General features: G+C 45.7%; 1 protein-coding gene across 2 annotated transcripts in view; it reads left to right on the top strand.

Moving 5' to 3' along the window:
* Positions 1–11099: 11099 nt before the first annotated feature.
* LOC135909708 (carbonic anhydrase-related protein 10-like) overlaps positions 11100–17422 on the top strand; it is a 101022-nt gene continuing 94699 nt past the window's right edge. Inside the window, exon 1 of one of the 2 annotated variants that reach the window (XM_065441754.1) lies at positions 11100–11415. In XM_065441754.1, the coding sequence (XP_065297826.1) occupies positions 11340–11415 (76 nt within the window). In that variant the 5' untranslated portion in view covers positions 11100–11339. The remainder of the gene's footprint in view (positions 11416–17422) is intronic. The other variant, XM_065441753.1, reaches the window with a different exon arrangement.

Below are 17422 nucleotides of genomic sequence, written 5' to 3'. Positions count from 1 at the left end.
AAGGAGAAAGGAATGAAGGGAGGCAGAAAAAAAAGAAAGGAAGGATAGGGAGCAAGGAAATGGTAGAAGGTATGAAGAAAGAGAGGGGGGAGATAGGAAGAAAGAGAGGGGACAGGGAAGGAGGAAAGAAAGAAAAATAGACAGAAATAACGAAGGGAGAGAGAAAAAGAGGGAGGAATAACGAAAAGAAAAAATATAGGGAGGAAGAAAGAAAATGAAGGACTGTAGAGACGGGGGAAGAAGGAAAGAAGGAGGAGAGATAGGACGGAAGGCAGATAGAAAAGAAGGATGGAATAGAGGGTAGAATAAAGAAAGGAAGAGCGGAAAGTAAGGGAGATGGAGGGAGGGTGAGAGAAGAACGTAGGGAACAAATGAAAGGAGAGAGGGATAAAAGAACAAACATAAGGAACGAATGCAGAAACGAACGCATGGGTGGACACGGACAGACGGGAAGACTGGAGGATGGGTAGACAGACCGAAAACTGGCTATAATCCTGCTTGAGAAAACATTTGTTTCTCACGCAAAACAAACAAAAAAATGCTGTACACGCAAATAATGTTCGCGAGCTACGATGGCGCGATCCAGTAATAATAATAATAATAATAATAATAATAATAATAATAATAATAATAATAATAATAATAATAATAATAATAATAATAATAATAATAATAATAATAATAATAATAATAATAATAATAATAATAATGTCTTTATTTTCCATCCCAAGGATGTCGGAGCGGGAGAGAAAAATCTAGATATCCAGCTTGACGGGCTCTCGCCTCCCCGATACAAATACATGATGTTTAGAAAAAAAAGAGGCAAACAGCACAAGCATACGAGTACAGACAAAAAAGAATATCACAATGCACAAACCAATGACAATTTTTACACAAATGTACAATTCCAAAAAAACAAAGCGATGTGCATAATATCATGATGAGGAAGTAACACCAATGCATTGTCAGAGAGAGAAAGTAAAGAAAGAATTAAGTGCTGACAAATGTGACAAAGAAATGACACTCACGGGTATAATGTACACAGATGCATGATATAAACATATTTTACGCAAATGTGTGTCAACGTAAATGAAGACAGCGTATACGGATGAGAAAGTGTCTTCACTGAGGGCATATTATCTTCCAATTTATCCAATGTTATTCTGAACATAGTGAAATGTCATCGTTTTTTGGATAGAAGCACGGGAATTAGAAAAAAAAATACGGAGAGATTTGGCATTCAGGCTATCATTACGGACTAATTTCGCAGTTGCTGTTCAAAAAGCCCTTTCAGCACGCCGACTTGTTTGAATGCTTATGAAAGGATCGACGACTAGCAGCTCCGAATTCACATTTGAATAGCTGTTTGTTCGTGTGGCAGCGCGAAAGACAGATTTGTCTGCGTTCTCAAAAAAAAAAATGAAATACGCCTTTCCTCCTTCTTTTGCGAATGAAACAATGACAAATAATCGTCGTTTGTGTGCTTTTGCACACAAACGAGGAATGAAATGAAGTAGGCCAATAATTTCTCATAAAAGTTACGACTCCTGTTTTGACTCATACTCCTGAGAAGAGTATAGTAAACTGGGCGAGTTGGCTGTTTATGGTTGCAGGGCTAAACTGACACGGGACGAAAGAAAGACTCCGTATGACGGCCAAATCGCTTTGTCCGTCGTATTACTTCTTGCAAAAGGATAGAAAATTGGGCAAGTTGGCTTCCCTATACCTCTTGATATGTTTAACTGATAGTCTTTAGATCTTGCCATGTTCGTATGCTGGACGTATTTGCAATCACTTATACATATGTTGATAGTTTCAATAAATATTTAGTTGAGAGTTTACGCTCGTCCTGTCTCCTTCTAGTCTGTGTGTGTGTCACTTCGCGCTACGATCCAAGAATATGTATTATATCTTCTTTCGTCCCGTGTTCGTTTAGCGCCAGCCCTGCCACCATGGTCACACTCCCGAATGACTCGCATTTGAGGAGTCTGCGGACACTGCGCAACTATGCACACAGCCATGCAACCACGTACATATAAGGCTATGAAACTGCATATTTATATGCAGCGCTATGCAGGTGGGTACAACGCTATACATTCCCTGTCATGCAAAAAACGGAGCGAAACGACACAAATTATGAAGCCGAGAGTGTCGAAGCTGTGGCGAAAGCGCGCTGTTTTTTATTCTCTTCGTTGCCTCTACGACGCCCTGTATACATGCGCGAAAGAAGAGCATGGCGCGGACACCTAACGCCCCCTGAACTCAATAACGCGACGCGTAACTCTCCCTGCTTGTCCCCGTGAATACTGCGCTGTTATGTTTCAAATATGTCTTACCAACTCGCCCAGACGTCTGTTTTAACGCGTAACTGCAGCTGTTGAGAATATCGCTCGAATGTGCATGGGTAATTCCGCAGTCAGTGATATACCGGGCCAATCCACGGCGAACTTCGCCTCTTCATTACAATGCGTAGTAAGGCTTTGTGTCCCTGTTGACGCGTACAAAAGGATTATATTCTTTATATTTTTACTGCTTACAGTTTCTGTGTGTATCCCTGCACCTAGTGCGGAAACTTAATCTCTTTGTTACGGTGTTTTGTTCACGTCACATATATAAACTCACACCACCATCCTCCCATGAATGTCGCCTATATTGGGTCTGCCAGCAAAGATAAAAATAAATAAATAAAGGTAATTTCTTGCACCTGTGCACACGCACACAGCAGCCACACGAGAAAATGCACCACGCTGTGTGTTGTCTCACATGCGCGCTGTGTCTGAGTGACATACGCCATGGATGCTGAGGCACCGCAGTGGGTGAAGCTGCTTTCTCGCAAAATGCCTTGGCTTTGAACTGACACCATTGTCACAAGTTAAGACTAATTAGCAAGTAGGTTGTATAGAAACGACGTAACAACAACAACGACGATGACGACAATAAATGCGGCTTTAACGTTGTACAAAATTCGCGCAAACCCTAAACTGCACGCAACTATGACAGCATGATGACAAAGGAGCAGAGTATCGAACCTATTTTTCTTTCTTTTCTTTTTTTCCGGTTTTCGTTTCAGTTCACCGAAAGCGGTTATCTTCCGGTTCCACTCCGGAGCAAAAATTTAAAGGTTAAAACCAGTTCAACTCAGTTCAAGTTCTTTTGGATAACGGAAGAAGAATTACAGTAAAACATCAGAAGCTTATTTTGTACTTAAACTCGACGCTGCTGCTAAGCTGCACTGAAAGATTACGCCTGTTCTTCAGGGCGCATGTAGTTACATAAGAATTATACAGATCCAACACCTATGCTGAAAGCTATGTAAAGTGAAGCTTTGTTGAAGAAGCGAGAGTAAGTACATTGAGGAAACGCAGAGCGTCATCTAGCCTGGTACTTTGCTCCGGGGTAAAGGGAAGAGGGAAAGAAAACTGCGCAGATCCGACGCCCACTGTGTGATGCCCACAACCCGCATTTAAACGGCCCCATCTCATCATGCAGGTTCCTCGTTAGCTAGCATTGTTTGGGGTTCCGCAAAGCAACACCATGTCGACCAGCGTGTTCCGGCAAATCGAGTAGTCGTGTGTGTGGGTCGCGAGCATGCGTGTGTGTCACCACAGCAGCACACCGACGACCACGTTGTATAGACGATCCTATGACGCCAATGGCGTGTTTTCTACGCTGGTCGTTGGACGCAGTCTATGAGATGGCGATTGCCGGGTCCTGCATAGAGGACGAGCTTTAAGCGAGAGAAACGCGGATTGTGACGTCGTCAGCCACTACGTGTCATACTATCGTGCCTACATGTGGCTATTTTTTGTAATGTACGCCAAAACAACTGTGGAATTTGTACTTGGGCGGAGAAACGTTGAACCATGGTTAACTTGGGTGGTCAAGAAGTCCGTACAACGTAGCGCAGTTTCTGCGTTGCGTAAGCTACTACGAGGGAAGTAATGGGCAAAACGGGCCGGCGTCGAGATATAGTGCAGTCTTACGTAATGCCGCAAATCGCGAGCCGTCACAAGGACAAAGCGGCACGGAGTGCACGAGCCGAGTGTTTCAAATAATTGACTGGCTTTGGAACGAGATAATCATGCGTGGTTATGTATGTTTGAAGAAGGTTTGACTTCCGCTGCTTCTTAATGTGAGGCGAGACAGGAAGCTGCCTACTCACCGCAAAGTACCAAGAGTGACGCGAAGAATGCCTCGCGTTAAAATGGGCGACAGAGGGGTAATGATGAGGACAAGGCAGTAGGATGCGATTGTTTGTAGTTCGTGTTCGGAGGGCCCGTTCACTATTAACTAAATATTATCAGAGAGCCTTGGTGGCTCGCTTCATTGGCATATCTGGCCAGTGGCTCAGTAACACTCTTTAACTTAACAGCATGGTAAATTGCGCTAATGAAGAGATCAATGCCTGCCGTTCACAGTCATACTGGGAACAAGCAACAAGTGTATGTGCTGTGCTGTCTCGGGTACTTAGCACGCTTCGCAGTCTGGTGAGCCCGCACGTCTGATGCGATCCAAATATTGTCGCGTTAACATAATACCTAGTCTGCCTCCTGATGCAGTACGCTGAAAACAGTACTAATGGTGCTGCTGCTTTTAAAATGGCGGGAAGATCGCGTGTACTTACAGATGTGGTTGCATGATTGAGCCACAAGTGCAGGCAATACATGGATGAAAAGCTACAGAAAAGGTGGCCGACCTGGTCCAAAAACCATTATCTTTCTCTTTCGGTTTCACTCGGAAGTGAAAAAAAAAATTAACGTTTAGGCTCAGTTTTGGTTCGAGCAAAAAACAACTTTCTTTTCAGTTTTCTTTTTCATTGTTCCTTTCTTTTTGTTCGGCTCCAGTTCGACACCCTGCAGATGAGGCAACACAACGGCAGCGAACAGCGCCACGAAGGCGCGGGGACGACACGACGACGGCAGGTGGCGCGCCGTCGCGAAACCAATTTTCTAACCTTTCAGAGCTGCCGCAGTAAAATATTAAACGAGGTTATCTGTACTAATTAAACCATGCGTGGTTCGCGGCAGGACGACACAAGCCGCATGGTCGTAGAAAGGAAGTTCGGGCGGACAGGGCAAACCGTGTTTTGAGGACTTGAAATGTTGTCTCTGAAAAGCATCCCGCGAAGAGCAGACCAACGTAGCTTTGTTAACCACTGCCATGTCATAGGGATTAACCGCACAGGGTGCATTTCTGACGCCCACGAAGAGCGTAAACTATGCACTTTCACTCAGCCTGGTTCAACTAAAAGAAATAATAATAATAAGTAGGTTTTCGAACACTTGCAGAATCTCAGCCGTGAAAGAAATAATAGAAGGACAGGAACTGCACAGAAAAATACATGAATCAAATTCTGGCTCGACGTGCAGCAGTCCAACTCGTACTGGAAAGTCAACGAGATACTTAAGTGGGGAGAGCGAGAAAGCCGTTCGGCCACACACACTCCCGTTTCTTTGCTGCACAACTCAACTATCTGCAGTTGTAAACAACCCGTAAGGCTGCACATGAGATTCAGCTCGCCTGATCTAGCCACAACGATGGGCGCAAGCAACCTTCACACCCAATATGAAACGAAGGCTCCATGCGAAATTGGGAATTTACTTGGGATCAATTGGCTACCTAATTAGTAAATCGGAGAGAAGTAGACGGCACCGGGTATAGTCATCGAGCCAGAGAGCTCACGTTCGAGTTACTGCGGGATTAAATTTGCCGGCAGTCGAAACCGGTCGGTCAGCACTTGATCGAGCATTTTTTGTTGTGGACAGGCTTTATGTTCACACTCGTGCGCGTGCTTTCTGAGAAGTGCTAAAAATAAACGGCTACACTCAGGCAAACCTTTATAGGCTTTATAGACACCCTGTTCAGAAAAAAGAATATTAATAATAAAACAGTGAAAGTAGAGTACCAAACTCTGCACTCCTACTCAGGTCACCCCTACTCAAGTCACCTTCGTTCCCTATATGCTTTCCTCGCAAGTCGTTGTTTTCTACGCGGAACGTGACAATGTGCATAGAGTGCCATAATTCAAACTTCGAAAGAGTGTGCACAGACAATTAGGCGGCGAAAAGCAGCAGTGATTTATGCGCGACAAGCTGCTGCACGAGTGGAATTTATTTGCCGGCTTGAGCTTTAGTTGGCTGCCTGCGTGGTGATAGATATTCTCCAAATAGTGTGTTTCAGCGCATGCTTGCAGCGTGCGGCCGACGGAGACGCAGCTGGTTCACGGCTCTTTGGAGTATTTGTGGGGAAAAAAAGAAAAAAAACGCAGGTAAGAGATGGCGGCGGAATCATTCCCCGCATAGGTATAGATAGTGCGAGATAAGGCAGAACTACTACTACTACTACTACTACTACTACTACTACTACTACTACTACTACTACTACTACTACTACTACTACTACTACTACTACTACAGGTTTAATCAAATGTTTGGGGATTGGGCTGGACGTGAAAGCAGGACGCGACGAGAATGCCGCTGATTCTAGGAACAAAGGGAACAAAGGGAGCCCAGGCCCTTTCCCCCCTCCCCTTCCTCAGCTAAGTCAGCACCAGGTCGACACCTGCCTTGGTTATACCAGCGCACTTGGAGGTCATTAATTATGAGATAAATTATTTCCGGGCGCAGGTCAATACTTCATCGACTCTCACGATAGAGTCTGAGGCCTCCATGGAGGCGGGGAGAGAGTGGGGGAAGAAAACAAAGGGAACAATGAGAATAAATAGCGCTTGAGATCAATACGTCATGTTTTCAAGCGAGTTAAGTTGGAATAATGATCCTGCTGTGTAACATAATCAATCAAACGGTTTCACCTTGTTCAAAAAAATTAAAAAAAAAAACATTTGCTCTCTGACATCGCTGCTCGGAATGTACCGCATGCTTCTTAGCGTCTTGTAAAGCTCTATGTCGCCCTGTGAACAGGATTAAAGAAAACGCGGGGTTCAAAGAAAGTAAGCTAACCCTGTTGCCGTACTGTGCCTGTACGAGCGACTTCGATGCCGCTGATGTGAAAAGAAGAAAAAGACAAAGAAAGCAACGTCATATTTTTGAATTAACAAGGGTGAGTTGCTGCGCGGCATATGAAGTTAACAGAAAAATTGAAACGAGGCTTGGTTGTATGCAACGTTCAACGTACAGCTTTCGACCACATCGCAGAGGAGTTCCGGTCGATCTCACTGCTCTGTCATGTTAAGTAAATGCTTTCCCCCTACCCTCCTCCCTCTTACCGCTACCAGCCCACTAAGAGTGTCGCGCAGAAAGTGCACCATCTGAGGCCTCACGCAAATAAATAAATAAATAAATAAATAAATAAATAAATAAATAAATAAATAAATAAATAAATAAATAAATAAATAAATAAATAAATAAATAAATAAATGAATGAATGAATGAATGAATGAATGAATGAATGAATGAATGAATGAATGAATGAATGAATGAATGAATGAATAAATAAATAAATAAATAAATAAATAAATAAAGAGCGATTGAATGACATCGTCATAACATAAGCGCACTCCCCAACTCGGCCCCCCCCCAAAAAAAATAAAAGAAAGAAGAAAGAATGAAGGTGGAAATGAAGCATCGCAGTAGGTAGCAAATGCACACAATGAGAATTGGCTGTAAGGGACACGTTTTGGTGGGAACTCGTTGAGACAACATGACCACAGCACAATAACACGTTTCGGTTAAGTCGGCGGGGTCTCAACCCCTTCGTCAAAAGAGAGAGAGAGAGAGCGCTCTTCTACATCTCTTGAGGCGGACACTCGAACCGGTGTGTGACACGCCATTGTTTTTCTCGTCGCTGGCGAAGTAAAAAAAATATTGACGAACAATTTCTGGCCTGCTAAACCTTCATCGAGTGACTCGCTACGCGAAGGAAAGCTCGCAGAATGGCGTGGGTTTGCTACCGGAAGATTAGAAAAAGAAAGTAAAAAAGGAAATGCCGGTATTTTTCTTGGGACTTCGTAACGATATTCTACGTTGAGAGGGCAGATCAAGAGGGGCGATGCACAATTCCTTGTTGTCTTCTCTTTTTCGGGACTCCCAGTTCCCGCGCTGCGAAGAACAAGCGGGGCAGATTCAACGGACCGGCCGGCCAAAGTAAAGACACACATCATTTTCCCCGTACCCCGTCCTTTCTTTTTTTCTCCGCGTGAATAACGCGCTCCGACAAGAGTGGAGAAGTATTTGAACAAACACATCTCAACAACAACAATATGCTCGAGCGTCGCTACAATAACAGCTGGCTACTCGTAGATGGTGCAAGAGAAAAACAATTCGTAAGTCATCCGAATACCGAGCCGCTTCTACACGAAAGATCACGCTTAAGGCAAAATTCTGACATGACCTCAACGAGTCACGTTTCCTTCCGCGAAATGGCGCGGCACAACGGCAGAATGATACGAAATTCTTGTCGAGACAGAGTTACTAGTGCTAAACAGACTAGTGGGAAAAATGTTGGGACAGGACAGAGCGCTCTGTACGGTCCCAACTTTTTTTTCCATTAGTCTTGTTAGCGCTAGTATCTATATCTCAGCAAATGCATCAACACCAACTAGCCGAACTTCCTGCGTTAATTATTCTTGTCGTTGCGGTCTCCCAGGCTCACGCATGCGAACAGAGACAAATTCGAAATTCGTTTCACAAACCAGGATGGTAATGGTGCCGAGCATTATATTAAATGACCCAGGCAAATAAAATTCGATCCAGTTGCGACATATCAACAACATTTAAAGAAAGTGAATGGAGGACACGGTAATGTCTCAATGGCATAAACACACAATTATCTAAAGAATAAACGCTCAGTTGTTTCTCGAACGTCCGTACCTTCTCGTCTTTATAACTCCTCCCGTTAGCAACTGTGCGAGCTCGTCATCAGATCCCAACGGACTATGCTGACCCCAAAACACGCTCCCGCTTCGCCTTCGGTATTACTGGCAACAGCTGTCGGCCCCGTCGACAGCAGTGCAGCAAGTGCACGAGTGTGCTGTTATCTTGAACGTGGCCGAAATCGACCGCACCAACGGGAAAATGTTCCCCGATTTCGCGGCGATGCCGATGCACGATAGCTATCGCGTCCGTGCATAGCGCGCGGATCGCGCCTCTAGGAGAATGTGGCGTTTTGCTGCTCGTCGCGAGGTGGAGAGTTCGATTCCTGCCAGCAACGACATAATTCCGATGGAGAGACGAGTCAAGAGGCGCTTTTCTAGAAGTACAGTGCACAACACAAAGAACCCCTACTTTCGTTCTTAGAACTTTCCTCTGCGACATTCTTCTCCTTCATAGCCAGAATATCACTTTCAGACGATAAAACAAACAAACAAACAAACAAACAAGACAAGACAAGCAAAGAATCAATTAAAATATATAAGTAGACTTATCGGCCTGTGTAACAAACATCAAATAAATAAATAAATAAATAAATAAATAAATAAATAAATAAATAAATAAATAAATAAATAAATAAATAAATAAATAAATATTAGGGCCTCTCATTCAGCGCCATGAAAGAAAATATCAGTAACGATTTAGCGGTAAATTCTAGAGAAATGTGTTAGCATTACGTCGCACCTCTTTGAGCTTCCAGATCCATGAGTAAAACCTCGTCCACCACACTACAAGTTGCTGTTCAGTAGCTTACCCGTCTCACATCCTGCCGCTTCGAGGAGCGAAATGAAATTGGCGCTGGTCCGTTCCATGTGCGCTTGGTGGGGCACAAGCACATGGTTCCTTCTTGGGCAATTCTGGAAGGAACCAGGCTATGTTGTATCATTAGTTCTTGTGTACAAAATCAGCCGCGTACCTTGGCTTCCACATCTATAATGCTTTGGTACTGTCCGCGAAGTTTCTGAAGAACCGAATGCAACTCATGGCTGCTCGAGCCTTCGCCGCGCTGATCATTATGGTGGCGAATGTACTGTACAGCCACCACACTTGTTTGATAAAAGGTGCGGAGGCGGCCGTGTGATTTTTAGTGTGTATTTCGTCTCTCTTATTTAAAGAAGGACCCAAGTAGTGACGATGAATCGTCCGCACGCATACGTGCTCCGACGCGTTTGCAAATAAAACGCGTATTGGTTCCTGAATCAAAGCATGCGAACACAAGAGCTGCGCCTGAGAAAACCCCCCAAAGCGACTCCAACTAATTCGAGTACACGTAAGCATAATAAAAACAAGTTCGTGTGGCCTGTTTCTTTACTTTGTTAGAAAAGTTCGCCAGTTTGGTCCCAGTGTCATAGATGACTTGGGCATATTATGCTCCAGCATTACGATGACGTTTGTAAACGCAAGGCGGTTGAAAATCTCAGAAATTCGTCAAGCACTTTAAGTATGCAACATGTTCAGTGCAGTTCTGTGCCTGAAGTCACACAAGTTGCGTCGCCTTCGAGTTGCCACTACATCCGCCAGGAGTGCATGGGTGTCACAGTACTTTGATTCCGGCGGTGTGTTACTGCGCTCTCACTAAATATGCAGCCATTGTAAATCAAAGATAGGGTCAGATACATTAACTCATTTGATCCATCGTTGTCATTTAGCGTTAGAGGCTGTTGAGCGCTTTCTGTTTTTCGCCTTTTCTCTCTTTTAGCGAAGCCGAGTTTAAACGTCAAGCAAACACGCGTCCTTAAGGTTGTTTTCACCTCATAAGTACTATTAATGCGGGCGTGCATCCTCTGCAGGGGCCCAATGGTTGAACCAATGGGTGCTTTGGTACGAGTGGCTAGCTGATTGATTGATTGATTGATTGATTTTACGTCCGGAAAGGTTTACGTGGAATGTGGGAGAAGCCCGGAGGGGGAGCCTTCGAATAAGCTTACACCATCATTAACATGCGCATAAAATGTTTTGGGCATAAAGTTTTTGGGTTTCACCCCCATTGCATGTGGTCGGCTCGGCCAGTAACCGAACCCGCGCCCTCATGCTCGGCAGCAGAAAGGCATAGTAGAACCGCGTCTCACGTCGGGTGACGAGATGCAGGAAAAAAATGCCACCCTCCCCTGCGCATCGTGTTACGTTCAGTGTGGGCATGCTCTCAGAAACTAGAATCAAGAAGAGCCGCTGAAAAGCGAACAGAAGGGGAATAACCGGAGCCGCTACAAACGCCAATTCAATAGCTTCACCATAGCGCCAATGCTCACTGCACGAGCGCATGCGGCCATGGAAGCAGTAGCACGTGCCGTGGGTGGAAGCACGTGGTCCGCGCGTCCCGCCAGGGGCGCTGCCGTGAGAGGCGGCGCTGCCGGTCACGTGGTACAACCGCCGCGGCCGGAGAGGAGGGGTCTCGGCGGCCGCGATGTGGGCACACGCGTTCCGGCCGGCCTGCCATGAGGGCCTCCGCCGATGGAGACGACGACGACGGAGCCCCCCGTGCTGCTGATGCTGCTGCTCTTCGGATGCCTCGCTTCGCTGCTGCCCGGTGAGAGGCGCCCCGATTTTATCTGCTTCGTGTCGCCCGCGTAAACGTAAACGCGGGGGCACTTATTGCTGATCACATAACTGGCACGTACAGAGAAGACATAGTCATCTTTAAATATTTTTAAGCTTCACAACGTGCGTGTAAATTTGTCTGCGCTATATAGTGAAGCTTGGCAGTCTGTTCAACGATCTTGTGTACACGAAGAAAAAAATTGCATCCACCTAAAAGTACCGAGGGGCTGCAAGAGAAATTTGTGTGCGTTGTCCTGAAAGGAAACTTAGCCGTTGAAGAATTCTTCCTGCTTCGGGCATCGAACCCGGCGCACCGAGCGACCATCCGGTGCAGTCGCTCTACGAAACTGTACCGGTTTGTTTCTAACGTTCAGACAGTGAGAAAAAAAAAACTTTCTTTACATAAAGCTTCCTCGGGTTTTCTGATTTCGGTGGAATTAGTTTTCTTAATCTCACGCTCATGGTTGACAGAAATGACTTCAAACATTTGTTCATCGTTGTTGTCCAATAAACTTGTTCTGTCTCGGCTAAAAAGCGGAGCTAGAAAGCTTGTTTCACAAACTTGCGTACATTTCTAACATAAATCAGCAGGTCATAAATTTCTATAGTAAAACTTTTCCATCCAACCATCTAATTGAAAGAACTTGACATAATAGTTTACGATTATTATGTTTTGTGTGTGTGTGTGTGTGTGTGTGTGTGTGTGTGTGTGTGTGTGTGTGTGTGTGTGTGTGTGTGTGTGTGTGTGTGTGTGTGTGTGTGTGTGTGTGTGTGTGTGTGTGTGTGTGTGTGTGTGTGTGTGTGTGTGTGATAAGTTTAGTCCGTATGCGCTCTACAGAGGAAGTTGGGAGTTTCTTGTTCCCCTGTCTCGTGTTCATCTCTAACAGAATGAACTTCAAGCATTTAGATAGAATACATTGTCTCGGGTTCATCTTTAATAGAACGAACTTCAAACGTTTCGTTAGGATCCTTCCTTGTTATTCCAGCAAAAAGCAAGAAAGCGTTGCAGTTATCTAACTACCATGACATGATAACTTTCAGCTTGTGTCAGTAGAACGCATGCATCGCAAGTAAATTCATCATGGTCTCTTCGGTACTCCGAATGATCATCGTCATCGTCAGCCCAATTCATGCCAACTGCAGGACGAAGGCCTCTCCTAGCGATCTCCAATTATTTCATTTCTGTGTCAGCTGACGCTATTCCATGCCCGCAGTTTTCCTAATCTATTCACGCCGCTTAATTTTTTGCCCCATGCAAGTGCGTTTACCTCTCATCGTCACCTGTTCTGTTATTCGAGAAGACCACTAGTTGTTATTAGTTCTGCGAATTACGTGGCTTCTCCAAATACGCTTCATCTTCTTGATCTTAAGTAGAATATCTATTCACATTTCACTCAACCCCAGCATAGGGTAGCAAACCAGGCGCTCCCCTGGCTGACCATCCCGACTTTACTCACTTTCCATCTCTCCAGGCCACTCAAGTTTTCTCTCTAATTCACACTGCTGTCGTCCAATCTGTTCTTCAGTTTAGCTTTAGTTCTACAGTGGATAGGTTACCGACTTCTATCTCATTAAAAAAATAATTAAATTCTGGGATTTAATGGCGCAAAACCACGATATGATTGCGAGGCAGGCCCGTAGCAGGAGAGTGTGGATTAATTTCCACCACCTGGACCTCTTTAACGTGCACCCCATTTCATAAATGGAATAAAGTTTGTGCGTTCAAAGCACACTGCCGTGCTCGCATTGCGCAGACTGAAGCAAATGAGCGAGTGACGAATTGTCGACACGACGCAGAAAAGAGCACTCGCTCGCCCCCCCCCCCCCCCCCCCCCCCGCCATACTGCCGCGCGGGAGTGACCGACGGTGGCACGCGAAGCGCAACAGATTGCCTCCGAGAAGGATGGATGAGCGCTCTGTCGAGCGAACGGGCCATCGCGTTGGCGCGCACGACAGGTTGACAGGGCTGAGCGCACCGGAAGCGCTGACGCGTGCGCCGGAAGCCGCGCTGTAGCCAGAGCTCTTGCGCAACGACGTCCCCTATAAGCTTCGCTTTCGGAGCAGCCTGGCCGTCCCGTATTGTTTCCACGCCCATCCCGGGGAGGGAGGGGGGACGAACACTTCTTCGGCCACGTGCGAATGAAGCCGCGTTATCGCAAAACACAGCACGCCGTGACAAGAATGGTCGAGGCGAGGAAGAGACGTCTGTAAAGTCAGCGCTTGACTCGAACGCGGGCGTTTGACACGATAACTGAAGACGAGAGTTGGGTGAAGGCCGGACTCCCGAATAAACGCCGGAAGTCAGATGTTTGAACGAGCACGCCGCGACATCGCAGCCAAACAGTATAAAAAGAAAGCCTAGCGCTTGACTCGGACGCTTTGTTTGAAAAGATTACTGTAAGCCCAACGTCATCGGTTAACACGGAAGTCCGTTGTTTTCTAGTGAGTGCACCGCGACATACTTGAACAAGTAACGACGTATAAATATTTAGGGGTTCATATAACTGATAATCTTTCATGGCAAGTTCACGTCGATCATATTGTTAACAATGCTTGGTTACTTCCGCCGTCACTTTTCTATGGCTCCATCTCCATTAAAGCGACCACTTTACAAAACTCTAGTGCGATATAACCTATAGTACGCAAGCTCGTCATGGCACCTGGACTTCGAAACCCTTAGTAATCAATTAGAATTGGTACACAATCGCAGCGCCCGTTTTATATAGTATAACTTCACTCGCACTGCTAGCGTAACTGCAATGAAAAGTACCTTGAGCCTTCCCAGTCTTTCCCTTCGTAGAAAACTGTCCAGATTGCAATTTTTTCACAAGATTTATTACCACAATCACCAACTAAAAAGGGATCTTCCTTCTGAGCCATAATTCATATCACCTGGCACAGATCATTGCCATGAGGTACTCATTCCATACTGCCGTACGAATGCGCATTTTTACTCATTTATACCAGAGACGGCCAGCGATTGGAACCACCTGCCGACCTCTGTTGCCAATATTTCTGACACTTGTTTGTTTAAAACCGCCGCGCAAAACTACGTATTTGAATAATCTGCCCGGTTACCTGTTGTGCTCTTGCGTTTCGTGTAAACTTGTGCTTTTTATTGCTGATTTTCATAGTGTTTTCTTTTTGCTGTATTATGACTAAAACCCTTCCTTTCTTCACTCCATTCTGTGACGTCCAGCTGGGGCCTTGAAGGTATCGAAATAAATAATAAATGCATAAATAAATGCAACAAAGTACATCGTATCTATAAAAAGAAAGCTATGAATGATGTCGAAAGACAGCGTAAAAAAATAAGAATTGGTTGGTGCTAGTGGTCAACGTGAGAAGCAGTGATTGCTATAGTTCGGGGCATTATTACGCCTAGTAAGACGCGGACAGTTTCGCATGATAACAAGCAGCCGAAAACATTAGAACCGACTCACGAACAGTCTGCTCTGAAGAACTACCGCTTTGCGTCCCTCTATTCCTTACTCTAGCTTTCACTTCTAATTCATGGCTGCTTCTCATGATTGCTTTCATCCCGACGTTGCTTTACCATCGTCTCGGACACCACCACACGACACGTAACCGCTTGCTTGCGAGGCACCACTGGCAAATCGCCGATCTCTTGTAGGCACGTCGGATGGAGCATAACATTTCGGAAGCTAAGGTTCCAGGTGCGATGCCGATGTCAACTTTTTTCAAGTTCTCATTTTACCATTGGCACGAAAACGTGATGATGACGATCATTATCGGTGAGCTACTACGATGACGTCATACAGTCAGGACGTATACCGTGCCACCGCAAATTCAGCAAGAAATTTGTTATAACAGCTATCGCCGTAGAATTTCACCAGGTATGCAAACAAATTATTCGTACATGCGTAAGACGAGGATAATGTAAAATAAAGAAAGCTCACGCTTAGAATAAGCTCTGATTCTATTGATCCTGCTCGCAACTTGCCTTCAGTACAGCTTCAGGGTTTTACCCTCCGCGTGCAATGGCATTAGCTATACATGTCGGGAAGGCTTGTGTTCTACCGCCTGTGGATGAGCGTCTCTTCCCATATATAGATTAGAGTGTTTGAGCACGTAGCTGTGGCGACATCCTTGACACGTATACAGGTGACATGTTAGAGATAGACAAGCTTATTTAAAAGTCTATGAAACTATGCGTGAAACACGACCTCCGAGAAATAAATAACCCTTGTGCTAACCATCGTCCAATATCGTAGTCGAGAATGTCAGTTTGCGTAGGTACATAAAGCTTCGCGTCTCACCCAGCATAAAACGGTAGGAAAGGGCAGAGAGAGCGAGAGAGAAATGAGACAAAACAGAAGGCAGTAACTTTATCCCAGATTGCCTCCAGTTCGCTACCCTAAGACGAGAAAGGAGAGTAATAGGGCTCAAAGATGAGGAGAAAGGAAAACAACAGAGACTGAACACGAACACACCGTCGTATCTTCTTTGAAAGTATACGGACGAACGAGCTGAAACGAGCGTTATATTTTGGAGATAGAAACTATAAACACAAGGAGATCCTGTATCCTCACGTTCGATAACACCTAAGGAACATAGCGAACACGTTATTATCTAACGATAACAACGAACACCCTTGTTCGTGGTCGAAGGGGCTCCAGGGCTGCGCGGTGGCTCTGACATGTGAAATAGCGGTTTAATAAGTACCACTAATTGACGCTGTGTTTAGGTCTGGAACTTACCCTGTGTCTGCACAGCCGTGCAGTCTCGGAGCCCTTCGGTCACGGGCACCGGCGTTGTAGGTCATATTGCACGTGACTGCACATGGTTGTGCACAGGGACGTGAACCCGTCGCGGTACTTAGTGGCTGCAGCGTGTTTCACTGCTAAGCATGAGGTCACGCGTCCGATTTCCGGCCGCGGCAGTCGAATTCAGATCGGGACGAAATGTGAAAAACGCCCGTGTACTTATATTTAGGTGCAGGTAAAAAAAAAAGTCCCAGCTGGTCAAAATTAATCCGTATTTCCTCACTACGGTGTGCCTCATAATCATGTCGTGGTCTTGGAGTCTAAAACCCCAGAATGTAATGACCATAATAAATAAATAAACTGGAGTATGAAAATACGTATGTACACCCATCGTGGTGATTCGGTGACCATGGCTTTCTGTTTCTCGGCACAGAGTCCTGCATTTCAGTATTTCAGTCCTGCATTTCATCCAAAACGCCTCGGGCGTTTAGGATTAGGTGCACGCTATAGTAACCGAGGTGGTCAGAACTTTTCCAAGACCTCCAGAGCGGCGTCTGTCATTGCCCACAGCTCAGCTTCGACGCGTTATAAAACGATACGATACGATAGGATACGATACGATACGTCAACTTGAATGCGCGCATAGCTTGAAAAAAGTGAACTTGCGGCTCATTGCTCAGATCGCTCTTCGCTGAGCAACACGGTCAGTGTCGTTCCGCTTACGTAGGTGCAGACTCGTGTCACGCGTCCCCGCGGCAAATATGCACGCCAACTCATGGCCGGCACTACAGTGCAAGGGTGGGGGGGGGGGGCGAAGAAAAAAAGAAAGACTGTGCGCTAATCTTTAACTCGAAAGATGCGGAGCTCCGGTAAAGGAATGGACCCAGGACGCGCACGCGAGCTGCTCGTTCCACCAACCCGTCGAGCGCGGACCTTCTACTATGATGCGACTGATCGAAACTAGGACTTCGCTTCACAAGCTCACTTCCCGGCGCATGGGGTTTGGCCGGCTCGTTGCGCACGCAATTTCGCCACGCTTTACTGTGGATGAATCCATCGCCGTACTCATGCGCGTTACGAAGAAAGCGCTGTCGTGAATACTCTCACGTGTTGACGAAGGATTGCTCGCCCAGCACGGGCCGCGTCCTGCATGGGCTCTGAGTAAATGCGATCATCGATATTTCTTTGAAGCTGAAGCTGAAAAGTTGAGGAATAAGCTCGACAGTGGTCCGGACCCTGCATGGCACGATAAGAGTTGTAGCACGGTCA

The sequence above is a fragment of the Dermacentor albipictus genome, chromosome 3 (assembly GCF_038994185.2).
Source record: "Dermacentor albipictus isolate Rhodes 1998 colony chromosome 3, USDA_Dalb.pri_finalv2, whole genome shotgun sequence".
Classification (NCBI taxonomy): domain Eukaryota; kingdom Metazoa; phylum Arthropoda; class Arachnida; order Ixodida; family Ixodidae; genus Dermacentor; species Dermacentor albipictus.
Note: the sequence above shows the minus strand (reverse complement) of the source record. Positions and strands in the feature narration are given on the sequence as shown.